Source organism: Monodelphis domestica, chromosome 7 (genome assembly GCF_027887165.1).
Source record: "Monodelphis domestica isolate mMonDom1 chromosome 7, mMonDom1.pri, whole genome shotgun sequence".
Taxonomy (NCBI): Eukaryota; Metazoa; Chordata; class Mammalia; order Didelphimorphia; family Didelphidae; genus Monodelphis; species Monodelphis domestica.
The window spans coordinates 166,439,818-166,457,570 of NC_077233.1; the positions used below are offsets into that span (position 1 = coordinate 166,439,818).

The following is a 17,753-nucleotide window of genomic DNA, read 5'->3' on the forward strand; positions in this document are numbered from 1 at the left end:
TTACCTGTTGAGCATTTATACTATCTCCATTGTATTCAGTATGATTTCTTAGTGAACATCTTTGCGACCCACTCTGGTCCTTGATGTCTTCCTCCTGAAAGAAAAGTAGAGATTTCAAAAGGAAAATCAGTGTAAAAATAAGAATGATTGTGCTTTCTTTCGTGATTTTTGAGCTGCAAAGTCTGAGAATGAATTCAAGACTCATCAGAAGAGATGGAAATACTGATAAAAGTCATTGGGGTGGAGTGGCTGGATTTGGAGAAAGGCAAGACAGTAGAGAGCAGTATGGGTATGGGCAAGAAGCTAAGGGCTGGCTTTGGCATCAGGAACCTCTGGGTAGAAGAGCTGTGCCAGGCATACAATGCAAAACTGGCTGTGCGGTTATGGGCGAGTCGATTTCTCTGTGGCCCCCGTAGCCCTCTTAGATTGGGTTATTGATCTTATTATTAATCATTCTTAGATTGAGGAAGGAAATATCCCCCCTTTCCTGCCCCATTTATTTATTTTTGTGCTCTTAACTGGACTGTTTTGTTAGCTAGATTGTAATGCGGGACCCAGGAGACGCATAGTGTGCTCTCCAATGCAATTGGCAGGCAGGACGCGGAATCTGCAGTACTGATGGAGGAAAAGTCCTCAGGATGATTGACTGCTCCTGCCACCAGGTGGCAGGATCAGGAACTGCCTCCAGGCAGGCATGGTCTTGCAGTAGCCATATAAGTAAGAGCGCATATTAAACAAACACACACACACACACAAATAATCTTTTGAATGTGATCTACTAGCCCGAGTATTCTCTAACCCACTGTATGTTATGATGGATACCCTGCTTATTACCTTAAAAACTTCTTGTTTTGCATTCAAAGCCTGTGGCAATCGGGTTCTTCACCCCCCTTTCAGGTTTATTATATATTGCATATATATGTTTGCCTGGAATACAATCTTTCCTCAACTCGGGATTGCAGTACCTCTAGCTCCCTTCAAAGGACTGCTAAAGTGCTACCTCCTCCATGAAGTCCCTTCTGATTTCCCTACTTTAGAGTGTCACTGTAATATTGACTGTCGTATAATTGGAAAGAAGCTAGGATGTCCTCTAGTACAGAATCAGGGCAGCCAGCTGGTACAGTGAACAGAGCACCAGGTTTGGAGAAAGGGAGACTCATCTTTCTGAGTTCAGACCTGCTAGCTGAGTAGCTCGGGATGAATCTCGTAATGGTTTGCCTCCGTTTCCTGAAATGTCAAACGATGTGGGGAAGGAAACGAAGAACCTCTCCAATATCTTTGCCCAAAAAACCCCAAATGGGGTCACGAAGAGTTGGATACGACTGAACAACAAATACAATTTTCTCATTTTATAGATGAGGAATCTAAAGCTAACTGGTTGTAGTGAATTGGATCAGAGTTTAGAACAGGAAAGAATCTTAGAGATCCCTTCGTCCAAATTCTCCTTCATTTGACCGGTGAAGAAACTGAAGTGTTCAGGTTCACAGTCAGCAACAGGCGGAAAAGGGGATTTGAACCCAAAGCCTCTCACTGTAAATCCTGTACCAGCGATCTACATTCCAGGGACTAGTGCCCTCCCGTGGTAGTTCCGTAGTTTATATTTACGTTTCCATGTATATAGAGTTCCTCCCCAATAAAAATGTAAGCTCTTCAGGATAGTGGCAGACTATTTTTGTTGATGTTTATTTTTTATTCCCAAACATGCCTAGCACAATGCCTGGCAAATGGTAAGTGCTCGGGGAATAACTAACATTTCTTGAAAACTTGGCACTATATGTGGCTATTGATAAGTTTTTTTTTTTTTCACAGCAGTTGTTTCTTCATTTGAGACCAGTTTAGCCTCACTATAACCTCCTCATTGATCCCAATTTTCTCCTCTGAAGGTCTACCCACCCCTAACAAACTCATAAACTCCCACTGGGATCTCTGCCTATTGTGATTATGGATTAGTGACTCAATATGGAAATGACTTAACTCCACCCCTCCCTTACCTTCTGTCTTAGAATCAATACTACACATTATTCTAAGGCAGAAGAGCAGTAAAGGCTAGGCAATAGGGGTTAAATGACTTGCTCAGGGTCATACAGCTAGGAAGTGTCTGAAGTCAAATTTGAACCCAGGATCTCCAGGCTCCAGGCTGGGATCTCTATCCATGGAGCCACTTAGCTGCCCCCCCCAAACACACTTTTAAGTGGCTCTCTGGTTGCACTATTAGGGGCCTGAGGTACTTAAATTCTTCATTTTCTTTTTCCTTTTCCTTAATATTTATCACTAAAAGGCACATTCATATAACTAACACCTACTGGGACTGGGTCTAATTGCAGTCCTTGCCAAGCACAGAACAGTTTAACTTAATTAATAGCTATGAAGTCAGGTTGAATGTGTAACTGGCTTTCCCAATCTCTCTCTAATTTGGATTATCCCACAGAGCTCTGGGTCTATAATCAGCTGACTCCCTGGCTTCCAGATCTCTGTGGTCTACGGGCCAAACTCCCATAGCCCTAACACAGAGCTGCTGGAAATGCATTTCTTCTCACCTCCTTGTTGTGGTTGGCATCACAGAAGATATGTGTGCATATGCATCTGTATGCCTCTAAATAACCTGGGTTAAGTCCAGATCCGGAAATGACCTCTTGGACTTAATTGTTGTTGTTCTTTAGTCACTTCTGACTCTTTGTGACCCCAATTGGTTTTTTTTGGCAAAGCTACCAGAGTGGATGGCCATTTTTTATCCAGCTCATTTTTACAGAGAAGGAAACTGAGGCAAACAAGGTCAAGTGACTGGCCAAATTCACACAGCTAGTGTCTAAAGTCAGATTTAAACATGACTGAATCTTCTGGATGACAACTAAAGATTTGATCTCAGTTTTGGGACCTATTGGAGGGCTTTCTGTACCTTCCTCCCTCAATCAATCGGCTGTTCTAGAAAAGGCTGATTACTCTGTACCAAGCCATGATGCTGTTTCCCAACGATTCCCTTTCCAGTGCCTCAATGCACCTCTCTCATGATAGGTGAGCAGACTCAGCCTGTGGGCTTTAGACAAACATCATGAAATGGTGCTGGAGGTCAGAGTTTCAAAATCACTCACTTCCCTCCAACAGCTCACACTTTGAGAGGATCTGGGAGGAGCACAAGCCATGAACCCATATGGGACAATCACAAACAATCCTTCCAACAGCAATGATAAAGTGAGGCGAGCAAGGGCCAAAGATGTCAGAGAGAGTCACTTTGCACCTCCTGTAAGAATTCCCCACAATATTCGCTGACTTTCACTAAATGCAATCAGAGCATCACAAGCCTAGAGGAAGAAGGAACCTCAGACATCATTTGCTGGAGCAAGTGTCAGAAGAGAACACTACAATCATGACTAATTTCCATATAACTCAAGCTATTTGCATATAAGCAGCCCTCCCACTTCCTGACCACTCTAAATATTGAATACTTGAAGGATTTGTGATTTCAATTGGACATTCCTTTTGGCTGTTTTGGATTCAAATTGTTCTTGAACATTTATTTTCTAGCTGTGTGACCTTGGGCAAGTTACTTTATTATTGTCTGCCTCAGTTTCTTCATTGATAAGATAAGGATAAATATAGCACTTACTTTCTCATAGTTGTTTTGAAGATATTTATAAAGTACTTTTCAAACCCTAAAGTTCAAAAGATTTAACAAAATTTTCTAAATTTGAATACACGAATCCCTAGAGGACAGACAGTCCCATGCTTTGCACTGGTATAGTTTTGGAGGACCCAGCGTCACTCCTGTGCCATGATGAGACACTAGGATTATTATTTAACTTTCTAAATAATAGTCCAGTGGGAATACCTCTGAAACTGGCTGTGGACAATAGTAATTGCCATCCCTCTGGAAATAACAAAAAGAAACAACCTTTACCCACAAGAAAATGACATTTCACAGAGAATCTTGGGTTTCAATCATGTAGCCTCCATGATGTAGGGAGTGAGTAGATAGAGCTCTGGATGGTGGAATCAGGGAGACCAAAATTCAAATCCTGAGTGATACTGTATGACTTTAGGCAAGTAATATAATATTTCTGAAACTCATTTTTTTCAAAGTGCCTTCCAGAAATCTTTGATCCTATGATGTTGACTGAGGGTACACATGTTCATAAGTCATTTTAGAGATCTCTAATTAATTAAGGTTGATAGCTTTTTAGGCAGAGGGGTACATTACCACATGACCCTAGATGGTCTGGTATTTCCACTAGCTAGTATTCTTTTAGCCACAGCTGCCAATTCAGTTTTTCATCTGCAAGCATAGGTGAGCTCTAATCACTCCAATCTCTTAGCCTGATCCTTGGGATAGATGCCTCAGATGCGCTGATGAAACTCCATTTTAGACACTGTTGACCTTCATTTATTTCTTCTGACTTTAACCTTAGACCATTTTGGTTGTTAGTTTGACATAGCCGATTACCGCTGCCAATAAGACGACTGACTCATTTTTGCTTTGTATCTAGTTGCAAATTATCTTGTTCATCTAGTCCAATTTCTTTGTTTTCCAGATAAGGAAAGTAAGACCAGTGAGAATCAGGATTGAATTAATGTCTTTAATTAAAAGAAATAAAATATATCAATAAAAAATCTATTAAAATAATGCCTGGTTTCCTTATCCTTGAGGTCAAGGACTCTCTCTTAAACTGTGTGGCCTGGACAAGTCACTTAATTCTATCTATTTACCTCAATTTTCTTATTAAATGAGGAAAAATGATCTGGAGAAGGAAATGGCAAACCCTTCCAGTATCTTTGCCAAGAAAACCCCAAATGGGGTCATGAAGAATTGGACACAACCAACTACAACCAACTTTCCCTTTGCTCTTGATTTAGTGTAGGGGTACCCAGATACCACTCAGTTTCTCATTCTTACTACCAATTACTCTTCCATTGTCAATATCTTTACTGAAACTGCCAGTAGAGTCAGAGGATGTGAGTTAAAATCCAACCTCTTGCAGCACTTACTTCCTGTGAGACCTTGAGGAATTCACTCCAAATCTCTTAGCCTGATCCTTAGGATAGAATCACTCCAAATCCATGGCCCTCAGCTTTTGGCAAATGTGAAATACCTTCGAGTCAGATGGTCTGAAGTCCCTGACAGTTTTAGATCCCTAAAACACTTTGTGGTCTACGTAATGCTCTTACCTACCAATGAATCTAGAATTGTTCAGAGTTTTAATTCTCCTGATATTGCAGTGTTTAATCATTGGGACCTTTTAAATAAACACAGTTCTTGCTACATCCCCTCTGATTCTCTCCTCTCCCCAAATGAAGAGGAAAATTTAAAAAAGAGAATCTTGTTTCAGAATGATCAGGATGGTCATAAATAAAAATACATGAAGATAGTTGTGATTTATGTCCCAACATTTATTGCTGAAGATTGAGGAGTATAAAAATTCTATGAAGAACTTGACAAGATCCTCTACAGGCAGAGTAGTACTTGGATGTAACCTTAGACCAAAATGAACAAGGACACAGGAGAATACTGAGAAACTATACTGAAAAGATATAGTTTAGGATTAAGAAATAAAAAGTCTCAAGCCTATAAATCACGAGTTTAATGAGTTGAGAACTGATGCCTCAAATGGCTACTTAAACAGAAGCAGGAAGCATAGCTTCCACATACCCTCCACCAGGAATAATGCCTCACTGAAAAAAGATCAAGAAACCCCAAGAGAAAAGGGTTTTAGGTGATTTCATCCATGAAATTGGGACCCAAGTAAAACCAGTACCAGAGCAGGCAAACAGGATAGTAGCAGAACCAGGGACAGACCAAAGACTCTGAGGCTCGAAAAGCTCTGTATCTGGAGAGAGCAAGAGCAGAGGATTCCAATGAGAAAGCCCTAAGATGATTACCACTTTGCAGAATGGACCTTGCTTGGAAGAAGCAACCAGTTCAGATATGGTACTACTCAGACCAGAACACCATAGTAGACCCAGGGGCTCTAAGGTTTAAACTCTGCCCTGAGAAGCCATAGAGTGGAGTCTCTGAATCTCAAAAATCCAAGAAGGCTTAAAACTTAGCAGCACTTTTAGTAGAAATACACCTTGGGAGATGGTGAACCAAGGTGACTCAGGTCAGGACAAAGGATAGCCCACCTAAAAGTGCTATACGGATGAATCGTGGTTCTAGCTCAGGGCACCAACTTAAAACTATGGATGGAGATAAGCAAATAGGAAAAGCTAACAACCATTATAAAGAATTGTTATAATTCCAAATTAGAAGAAGATAATAACTATATAATAGCTGTAAAGGACAAGGGGAGGGGCATCTCCCACAAGGACTAGAAGAATACCTATAAAAAATTAAGTAGGAAGAAAGAAAGAAAGGTGGAAAGGAAGGAAAGAAGGAAAGAATAAAAGAAAGAAAAAGGGAAAGAAAAAAGAAAGGAAGGGTGGAAGAAAAAGGAAGGAACAAAAGAAGGAAAGAGAATGAAAGGGAAAGGAGAAAATGAAAATGAAAGGAAATGAAAGGAAGGAAAGGGAGGAAGGAGGGAAGGAAAAAAGAAGGAAAGAGGAAAGAAGGAAGGAAGGAAGAAAAGCACTGGATGAAAGAACTAGAGGGAGAACAAGCACCTAAGTAAGGGACTCCTTTTGAAAAATCAATGATTTTATGGAATGAGAAATATTAGAACAAAATCAAAAGACTGAAAAACAAAAGAAAATATAAACTATTACCAAAAATAGAAACTGAAGCTAGCAATAGTAATGCCCCAAATAAAAAATCATTTAAATATTTTTTAAATTATTTTTTAAAATTCACAAAGAATAGAGAAAAGGGAACAGATAATTAGGTCAGATATGAATACAGTGTAATAAATTTTATCATATACTTTTTTTAAAAAAGCAAACCTTTATGGTTCCTATGTGCAAACAGATAGCATTGGAAGATGTGCAAAAGAGAATTGGATATTGGAATATATATATATATATATTTTTTTTTTATATATATATAATCTTTTGTTGTTGTTTAGTTGTTCGGTTGAGTCTAATTCTGTGACCCCATGGATCATAGCATGCCATTTACTGTCCATGGGGATTTTCTTGGCAAAGATACTAGGGAGGTTTGCCATCTCTTTCCCCAGGGGATTATATTGTATCAGATAGGAAATGAATAATTATTGCCATGGAAGTCATTTCCTAATCAGCTGTCTACATGAAGTCAAATGATTATCATCTCTTAAAACAAAGTCTATAATCAACTCTGGAAATAGAAGAAAGGATAAAGAGGAGAAAAGGCTACTGAGGGCAGGTTTTAACTGCCCCTATTTAAATCTGTTTTAAAAATGGAAAATAGGATAAAAATAAAGACATTGATTTGAATGATCATTAATTATTTATTATATTAAAGTGCTGCAACAAGGAAGTTAAGAGAGCTCAAATACCAATTACTTAAACAACAAACATTGAAGTATGCAATACATACCAGGTCCTGTGCTGATAAACATATTAAGAATATATATGAATATAGATTGCTGAATTCTGAATGCAGTTGGATAGAAAGGCCACTAAGTTAGTTCACTTCTCCTGTTATTTAAAAACCAATGAAACAATGGAAGATGAAAAATGAACTGGCCCCAGAATTGTGTAGAAGAGAAAGTTTGATTACATTTCCAAAGTGATTTAAATGAGGTGTATGCTCCCTCCATAACAATGAGAATAGCAAGGGATGCAAAGAGAAAAGATGATGAGTGTACATGCCTGAGATTTTGTCAATAATTACTTGAGTATAAGCAGTGACATTAAATGTCTTCTAATGATTAATGCTGTTTTCAGAAAAATTAATAAACCTACCTAAATCATCAGCATTTCTATATATTTCTTAAAGAATCCTAGAGAATCAACTAAAAAGCTAGTAGAAATAATCAACAACTTTAACAAAGTTACAGGATACAAAACAAACCCACATAAGTCTCATCAGCATTTCTATATATTTCCAACACATCTCAGCAGCAAGAATTAGAAAGAGAAATTTCAATTAAAACCATCCTAGACAATATAAAATACTTAGGATTCTATCTGCCGAGACAAACCCAGGAACTAAATGAACACAACTACAAAACACTCTTCACACAATTAAAACTAGATATAAACATCAGGAAAAACATTAATTGCTCATGGGTAAGATGAGCTAACAATAAAAATGACAATTCTACCCAAACTAATTTACTTATTCAGTGCCATACCTATCCAACTTTTAAACTTTTTTACTGAATTAGATAAAATTATAACAAAGTTCATTTGGAATAACAAAAGATCAAGAATATCCAGGGAAATAATGAAAAAAAAATGTGAAGGAAGGTGGTTTAAGCAGTCCCAGATCTCAAACTATACTATAAAGCAATGGTCATCAAAACTATGGTACCGGCTAAGAGACAGAAGGGAGGATCAGTGGAATAGACTTGGGGTAAATGACCCCAGCAAGCTAGTGTTCAATAAACCCAAAGACCCTAGGTTTTGGGACAAAACCCTACTATTTGACAAAAACTGCTGGGAAAATTGGAAAACAGTATGGGAGAGATTAGGTTTAGAACAACATCTCATACCCTCTACAATAAGATAAACTCAGAATGGGTGAATGACTTAAATATAAAGAATTATAAGTGAATTAGGTGAACACAGAATAGTTTACCTGTCAGATCTCTGGGAAAGGAAAGAATTTAAGACCAAGCAAGAGATAGAGAATATTACAAAATGTAAAATAAATAATTTTGATTACATTAAATTAAAAAAATTTTAAAAACCAATGAAAACAAAATTAGAAGGGAATCAACAAATGATGGGGAAAGAAAGATCTTTATAACAAAAACCTGACAAAGGTCTAATTACTCAAATTTAAAAGGAGTTAAAGCAATTGTACAAAAAAAAATCAAGCCATTCCCCAATTGATAAATGGGCAAGGTACATGAATAGGCAGTTTTCAGATAAAGAAATTAAAACTATTAAAAAGCACATGAAAAATTAGAGAGCTGAAAATCAAAACAACTCTGAGGTATCATCTCACACCTAGCAGTAAATGCTGGAGGGGATATGGCAAAGTCCTGACATTAATTCATTGCTGGTGGAGTTGTGAATTGATCCAACCATTCTGAAGGGCAATTTGGAACTATGCCCAAAGGGCACTAAAAGACTGCCTGCCCTTTGATAGAGCCATAGCACTGCTGGGTTTATACCTCAAAGAAATAATAAGGAAAAAGACTTGTACAAGAATATGCATAACAGCACTGTTTGTAGTAGCAAAAAATTGGAAAATGAGGGGATACCCTTCAATTGGGGAATGGCTGAACAAATTGTGGTATATGTTGGTGATGGAATACTATTGTGCTCAAAGGAATAATAAAGTGGAGGAATTCCATGGAGACTGGAACAACCCTCAGGAATTGATGCATAGTGAAAGGAGCAGAACCAGGAGAACATTATACACAGAGACACTGTGGTACAATCGAATGTAATGGATTTCTCCATTAGTGACAATTCAGTGATCCTGAACACTATCCACATTCAGAGGAAGAACTGTGGGAGTAGAAATACTGAAGAAAAACAACTGCTTGATCACATGGTTTGATGGGGATATGAATGGGGATATTGATGATCACTCTGATGCAAATATCAATAATATGGAAATAGTTCTGGATCAATGACACATGTAAAACTCAGTAGAATCACTCATGGACTATGGGAGGGGGTTGGGAAAAGGGAAGGGAAAGAATATGAATCATGTAACCATGGAAAAATATTCTAAATTAATTAAGTAAATTTAAATTTAAAAGAAAAGAAAGAGAAATTATTAGAAAAGCAGCTAGGCCAATCCTTTAGGGAGGGATAAAAGTTGGACATCCAAAGGAAGGCAAGTTAGAGTAGTTTCTTCTACTGAGTCTCATATGGCCCTTTCATCAGCTGCCTTCATAGCTTAGCTGTGTCATGTGTCAAACTCAAATAGAAATGGGGTCACTCAACCATAAGTAAGGATTTCTGGTACTGAATATTGATTCAGAAAACCACATATTAACATTATCTGTGTCCTAATATGGGCAACTAGGTGGCACAGTGGAGGAAGACCTGAGTTCAAATGTGATCTCAGATTACTAGCTGTGTGACAATGGGTAAACCACTTAACCTTTGCCTTAGTTTTCTTATCTGATAAATGAGCTAAAGAAGGATATGGTAAACCACTCCAGTGTCTTTACCAAGAAAAGTCCAGACGACTTGAACTCTTTAGCTAGACATGACTGAAAAACAACTAAATGACAAATAACAATATTCTACTATATTTTTATTTCACTAATCTGGTTTGTGTTCCACTTGGAAGGATTATGTTTGACACCTCTGCTCTAAAGGTTCATCATAGAAGGGAGTAGTAGAAAATGAGGATGTTTACCTGTTCATTGGTATTCTTTAGTTCTGAATCCACTTAAACTATGTTATCATCTGGTTCAAGTATCTCTAACTTTTCCACAAGGGTATTCTGACTAATGAGAAAGACCTAAATGCCAAAGCAGAAATACTAGTGTGATTAGAAATAAGATTGTAGTATTCAGATTGAGAAATTCCAGACTTTTATCTTGGGCAATGGAAAAATGAATGGAAGAATTATGGACCGAGTGTAGACATGAAAGAAAACATGTCTTCAAGTAAAAGTAGTTCTTGGTTTTTTTTTATATGACCTATTCTGCTTTCATACATTCATACATTTTTTTGCTATAAGCAATAACAATTAGTGGTATTTGAAATGTGAGATCCTTATTCATTAGTCAATGAATGGACATAATACTGGAAAAAATGACCATATCAATTGTGAAATTTTTACTCTAAGGCAGGTAAGTGTTAGACCAGAAGTCAGAAAGCCTCAGACATGTAATCTGGATGAAGTAAATCGATCCATTGACCTCAATATCATATGGATTAGAGTTATTTGAGGGGATGAAATAACTCATGTAAAGTACTTTGCATACTTTAGAGTGCAATGTAAATGCTAGTTACCGTTATTATTAAATAAAATTAGGAGACAAAAAAAGTTGAAGTTGAAGTTAAATGAAAGGATTTCCTTGGAAAGGCACTTAAATGAGTTGAGTTAGTCCAGTGGGAAGGATATTTCTTCATCTCCTATTGTAGTACTCATGAGAAGCATTTGCCATAAGGATATATATGAGAATAATTGCATTATACCCAGATAGCGGATGACAGAGATGAAGAATTTCTATAAAGAATTCAGGAATACCCTCCAAAATTAAGTCAACACATGCTTTAATTCTCCATGATTGCAAAACTGGGAAGATAGATAAAAAGAGTTGGTAAAATTGTTTAGAAATTAGAAACAAGAGAGGGTGGAGGGTTAAAGACAAAAGCACTGGGACTATATATCATGAGTATTTTCTTCAGGAGAGTGCCCATGAGAGTAAATAAGAGCACAGGAGAGAGAATGATACAGCCCTTTTGGAGAAAGGCACAAACTGACTTGATCATGATGGAAGAGGAACTCTAAGATAGGAATGCAAGGGCAAGAAATCCAGTGAAAACATGGCCCCAGGGAGTAGAGGGTGAATAGTGAAGCTGGAATGGGGTCCTGCTTGAAATGGTGATCAGGTGATAGCAATAGCAAAGGTCCCAGGGTGGACATTGAAATAATAAAAGCTTCTGATATGTGTACTGTGCTCTGAGCAGGAAGGTAAGTACTATTTAATTTCATTCACTTAAATGCTCTGAACTGCATTCATTTAAGTGCTCAACTTTCCTTACTTAAGTGATCTCACTTTCATAGACTTAAGTGCTCTTTAGTCACTTTATTTAAGTGGTCTTAAGTTCCCTCACTTAAATGCTCTTAACTTTTCTCACTTGAGTGTTCTTAAGTCTCCTCACTTAAGTACTCTTATCTTCACAGACTTAAGTGCTCTTAAGATAGATGCTGAGGAGAAGACTAGGGAAATAGAATTCATTTTTTACATCATTCCATCTGACTGAAGAACACAGTGAACAGTTATTACCAATATGAATCAATCATCACAAAAGGGAAGACAAGAGAGCTTAGAAATCAGGTGCATTTCACGTTTCTAGCAAAATCTTACCTCAATCTTTAATCATATTTAGTCAGATTACTGTGCTCTGCCTAAATTTTCTCTGTTCTATTTACATATCCCTGTGACCAGTTTTATGAAGGAGGTTACTTGTGCTTCCTAGGTTTCCTCTACTTTTTCGTGGTTTTGCTTTAGTTACATGGAAACTTTTCTAGAAGCTAATGTCTCTTTCGAGCCTAGGTGGAAGACATTTCCACCCACTTGCTCTATATTTAAAGGGTACATTTATCAATACCATTTGGAAATTCATTTGAAAAATATTTTATTACGTGCCCAGTGTGTGCAGTAGATTATGCTATTAACTAGAGAAATTTAGGTAAGACATGATTCTTGACCTTATGGAGAATATATTTTGGCAAATTTGGGAGTAGGGACTCTTGCTTGCCTTTGCACAGGCTCTTCAATGTGCCTGAAAAATATTCTTTTCTCACCTCTTAATAACCCTGGCTTCCTTCAAAGCTCTGCTGCCTTCTTCTATATGAGGCTTTTCTTGTTCTCCTGCCCCGACCAGGTCCCACTGCTTCTCCCCACCCCAAATTACATTGTACTTGCTTTGCATACTTTCATACTTTGCATGCCTGCATGCTCATGTGTAGAGTTAGAAGACCTCAACCAGGGGAAGCTAGGAAGGATTCTGCATTGTCAGAACATCCTCTACACTAGAGGTGTCAAACCTAGCTCCATAATATTATTCCCTGTGCTCTAGAACCAGATTCAAATGTTTAATTTTAATGCATGTAATATGTATATGATACAATAGCATAGATAATGTTATTTTATGATTTTCTAAATTAATATGATTATTAATAATCTATTTGAGTCTGATGCCACTGGTCTAGGTTCTATCCCAAAGAGGAAGACTATATACTAAAATATTCAGAGAAGCATTTTGGTGGTAAAAACCAAAAATGGGGTTGAAATATTGTGGCATAGGAAATCAATGAATCATCATTTAAGACCTTATGAAGGAGAAGCTAGGTAGATGGAGCACCAGTGGATAGAGCACCAGAACTGTTTCAGCTCAATACTTCTTAGTTGTGTGACTCTGGGCAAGTCACTTAACCCCACCTGTCTAGCCGTTGCTGCTCTTCTGTCTTAGAATTGATATTAAAACCAGAAGGATTTTTTAAAACTAAAGATACCATGAATGAGGAACTTAGAGAGGAAAAAAAGTAAAGTTAGCATAAGCCAAAGAACAATATATACTCTGCAAATTTATAACAATGTGAGAATGACTGAGCTTTGAAGAATCATAATAACCAATTTTGGTCTCAACATAATTAAAAATACCTTTCCTTTTAGCAGTGAGGCAAGGAACTACAAGAGTAGAATGTTAAATATATTGTCAGACACAATATTCTTTCTTTTTGTTTAACCACTTTTAAATATCCGAAGATTTGTTTCACAGGGATTAGAACAGATGAGATGGATTTAGGGGACAATGAATTTAGTGATGGGCTTGAAGGGAAAATAATTTTTTTAATGACTCCAGTGTTTTGAGGCTTGGTGAAGGAGAGAATAATGGCTCACATCAACAGAAATAATAAAATTAGCAGGAACTGATTTAGTGGAAGACAAAGCTTGAGCAGACTGCCATTTAAGAGGCTAAAAGAAGAGCCCAGGAAGACAATTCAACTGTGGCTCAGAGTAAGTCTGCAGACCATCTACAAAGGGTACAGTTTAGCACAGAATAAAATCTAAAAGATGTTACTTCATTCATTCAGCAGGCTATTCATCTACACATACAGAGAGATGAGGAATGAAGTATGAGGTATGAGTTTCTTTCTTTGCCTTGAACGTGCAGGATTTCCTTGAACAAGGATAAGTCAATCCATTCTAAGGAAGAGACCAAGTGATCTGAGTTGTTACCCAAGATATGCTTGATTATTTTTCAGTCATTCTTCCTTTTTTGATGTTTCAGTTCCCTAAAGCTAAAGAAATATAAATGTAGTTGAACATAATTTCATTAATTGTAATTAATTGAATAAATATCTCTAAGATATCTTGAGGCATTTACATCTGTCCCAATTTCTATTTGCTTTCCTTTCACCCTAAGGTTGTCTTTCTTCCTTTTTATGAGTAGCCAATATTAACAAATGGTTATTTCAGTCGGCTTCTTATTTCCTATTGTTATGACCTATGAGACTGCCTTCTTCTTCCTTTCTTTGCCTGGGCTTGGTCCATCTGTATCAGAAAAAGACCCAGATCCTGCCATTGCAGGGCTTTATCTTTCTTTGTCTTTGGAGTTGAAAGCAAGAGAAACCTATTGAATTGCACTGAGTCAATGATGAAGATGAATTACAGTGAGCCACTAAGGATATGATATATGATAAAGGAAGATTGATTCTTTTTTTTTTTAACTCTTATCTTCTGTCTTAGGATGAATATTGATTGTATTGATTCCAAGGCAGAAAAGCAATAAGAACTAGGCAGTGGGGTGTGTGTGTGTGTGGGGGGGGTAAGTGACTTGCAAAGGATCATACAACTAGGAAGTGTCTAAGGGCAGATTTGAACCCAGGAATTCCTTTCTCCAGGTATGGCTCTCAATCCACTGAGCCACCTAGTTGTTCCCAAAGCTTTGCTTCTTAATTATCTATGTTTCTTGGGGATAATATTTCCAGTCTTCAGTTTAGCCTAATCTTAGAATAAGAGAGCCACCCTCATCTTCAAACCAATTACAGTTAGGTAACTTTGCCTAACAAATGACTTCTGAGGGTTTCCTGGAAACTACCCCAAACATTTTATGTTAGAGTGGAGTAGCTGTAAAGGGGACCTGCAACCTTGGAGGGGATGGGGAAGGAACATACAGACAGAGAGAAATCTCATCCCTTCAGGTTTGTCCTAGCTTGTAATACCTTTGGGATTTCCAGTTATAGGGTAAGTCTGGCCCAAGGGGCAGCTGGGTTGCCCAGTAGATAAGAGCACCAGACTGAGGTGGTCTGACCAGAGTTCAAATCTGATTTCAGACAGTTACTAGTTGTATGACCCTGGGTAAGTCACATAACCCAATTTGTTTTACTTTCCTCATCTGTAAAATGAGTTGGAAAAGGAAATGGCAAACCACTCCAATATCTTTGCCAAAAAAAATCCCAAATGAATAAGAGTGAAATGATTGAACAAAAACAAATGTGGTCATTTGTAGAAGTAACTAAGATGTAATGAACAGGGAAAGAGTCTAGAGTCAGGAAGTACTGCATTCAAATCCAACCTCAGAAGCTTCCTAGATATGGGACCTTGAGCAAGCCACTTCACTTCTACTTGGCTAAGTTTCTTTGATTGTAGAATGAGGATAAAAACTATGCCTATCTTGCATGTTTTTTTGGGATAGCTAAGTGGCACATTGATTAAAGTACCAGGCCCGGAGGCATGGAGACTCATTTTCCAGAGTTCAAATATGGCTTCAGACACTTGCTAGCTGTGTGATCCTGGACAAGTCATTTAACCCTGTTTGCCTTGGTTTCCTCATCTAGAAAATCAACTGGAGGAGGAAATGGCAAAATACTCTAGTATCTTTGTCCCAAACAATCCCAAATGAGGTCACTAAGATTTGAACAAGGCTGAAAATGTGTGAACAATAAGAACTGCAACAATGAGGAAATCTAGTCGTGGCCAACCCTTAAAAGGCAATAATCCTATGATGCAAGACACCATAATAAATCTAAAAACCTCATGTGCTACACTGTGCTAAGTGCCTCAGGTACAAAAAAAGATGCCAAAGACAATCCTGTCCTCAAGGAGTTTACAATCTACATGGGAAGACAATACATATATACAAAATGAGCTATATACAGAATATGTAGGAAATTATAGAGGGAAGGCATTGGAACTGAGAAATTGGGGAAAGCTTCTCATAGAGATAAAGAGAAATCCTGGGCATGTTGAAGAGCTGGCTGAACTGTCTCTAGTATGTACACATGTTTGCAACAAAAATTCACCAGGAAGAATTGGCTCATAGAATGGAGTATGTGGGTGTGGGTGTATGGAGGTGATAAGCTCTTTGTGAGGGCAGGATTGGTTTTGTCTGCTGATTGGCATTTTGCACCCCAGGCTTAGCACTTGACTTGAGAATGTCTGGATTACAAATAACCCTTAAGCTTGGTTGATGGGTTAAGTTCATGAATGGGTTAGTTGGTTTTTGTTTTATTTTTTTCCTGCTTCATTAAAAGAGAAGACTTTTTAGGTAGGGGAAAGATTTGGAAGTGAAAACAAAAGAGAGAAATAAAAATTAAAGAAATAAAATAACAGCTGGGAAACAGATTTGACAGAAGTGATTTTGTAACAACCATTTACTGCCTTAAAAAAAAAAAGCCTCCTACTATCTGTAGATACTGAGAACATCTGTACTTAATGAAATTAATAATTCCCTTCAAGGATTATTAGTTTCTTAGGTGATTTTTCATTAATTGAATAACTTCTCTTTCAATCAAGGATTCTTAACTTTTTTTGTACATGTCATGGACCCCTTTGGTAGTCTGGTGAAGTCTAGGAGTTCTCATAATAATGGTTTTTAATGTATAACATAAAATATTGAAAGTAATTATATTGAAATCCAGTTGTTAATCTGTTAAAAACAAGTTCTTGGAGGCTCAGGATCTCAGGTTCTCATTAATACCTCAATGCTCATCTTGTTCAACTACCCCTCTACAACATACTTCACTATGATCTAGCCTAGGAGCAGTGCATAGATCTTATAAGGAAGCAAATTAATATAAAAGAAAACCTTGCTCACTATTAGAGATAATGGGATGCCTCAGGATGTAGTGGTTTCCCTCTCACTTAGAAGACTTCAAGAAAAGGCTGAGACACCACATTTGAGATTTTATGATTAATCTAAGTGCCTAAATCTTTAAGTCTCTAAGGCTATTCTCTAAAATCATATTCTCAATTCATAGAAATTATTTTGGATAGATGTACATTGTTTACATAAAGCTAGAAATCAACATTGGCAAGTATTTCTTAAATATTTTTCCACTGTATACATTCGCAGATACCACCATTACAATGAATTTGTTCTTGATTACAATTTTGTAACCAGGAGAACTTTTATGTGGAAGGGAATAGTGGTAGTGATTCAAGAAAAAAATGAAAGAGAGAAAAGAAAATATATATCAATGAAACTTATAAAACTACACAGATAGGGGAGCAGCTAGGTGACTCAGTGGATGGAGAGCCAGGCCTAGAGACAGGAGGTCCTAGATTCAAATCTGACCTCAGACACTTCCCAGCTGTGTGACCCTGGGCAAGTCACTTGACCCTCATTGCCTAGCCCTTACCACTCTTCTGCCTTGGAAACAGGTTCCAAACAGGCTCTAAAAGGTTTGCCAACACTGGTCTAGGTTATATTAAAATTTATTTTTTAAAAATCCATTTCCGGTAAAGGAAAATAGCATCTGACTTTTAATACATCACTTGACAGTAAAAGATCCAAAGAATTAATGGCAGGAAAGAAATGTGGAAGTGGCTTTTGAATTCCTTCTCCACCAAGATTCTTAAAATTATTTAAAACATTTAACCATTTGTGAGACTTCAATTCTCTCACCCCTTCCCAGGGTTAAACTTCTTCTTACATTTAAAATACCAGAGAGAATAATCCTTTTAGAGCCACTCAAACAGTCAGCTGAAATCTTTTTCATTTTCATTTCCTCCTCCTTGTTCCAGTTAATCCCA

At 37.4% G+C, this 17,753-nt stretch overlaps 1 protein-coding gene across 1 annotated transcript in view; it reads right to left on the bottom strand.

Annotated features, from left to right (window-relative positions):
- SLC28A3 (solute carrier family 28 member 3) overlaps positions 1 to 17,753 on the bottom strand; it is a 138,499-nt gene that overhangs the window by 79,545 nt on the left and 41,201 nt on the right. Inside the window, exon 3 of the mRNA XM_007498894.3 lies at positions 5 to 94. Within this exon, the coding sequence (XP_007498956.2) occupies positions 5 to 94 (90 nt within the window). The remainder of the gene's footprint in view (positions 1 to 4; positions 95 to 17,753) is intronic.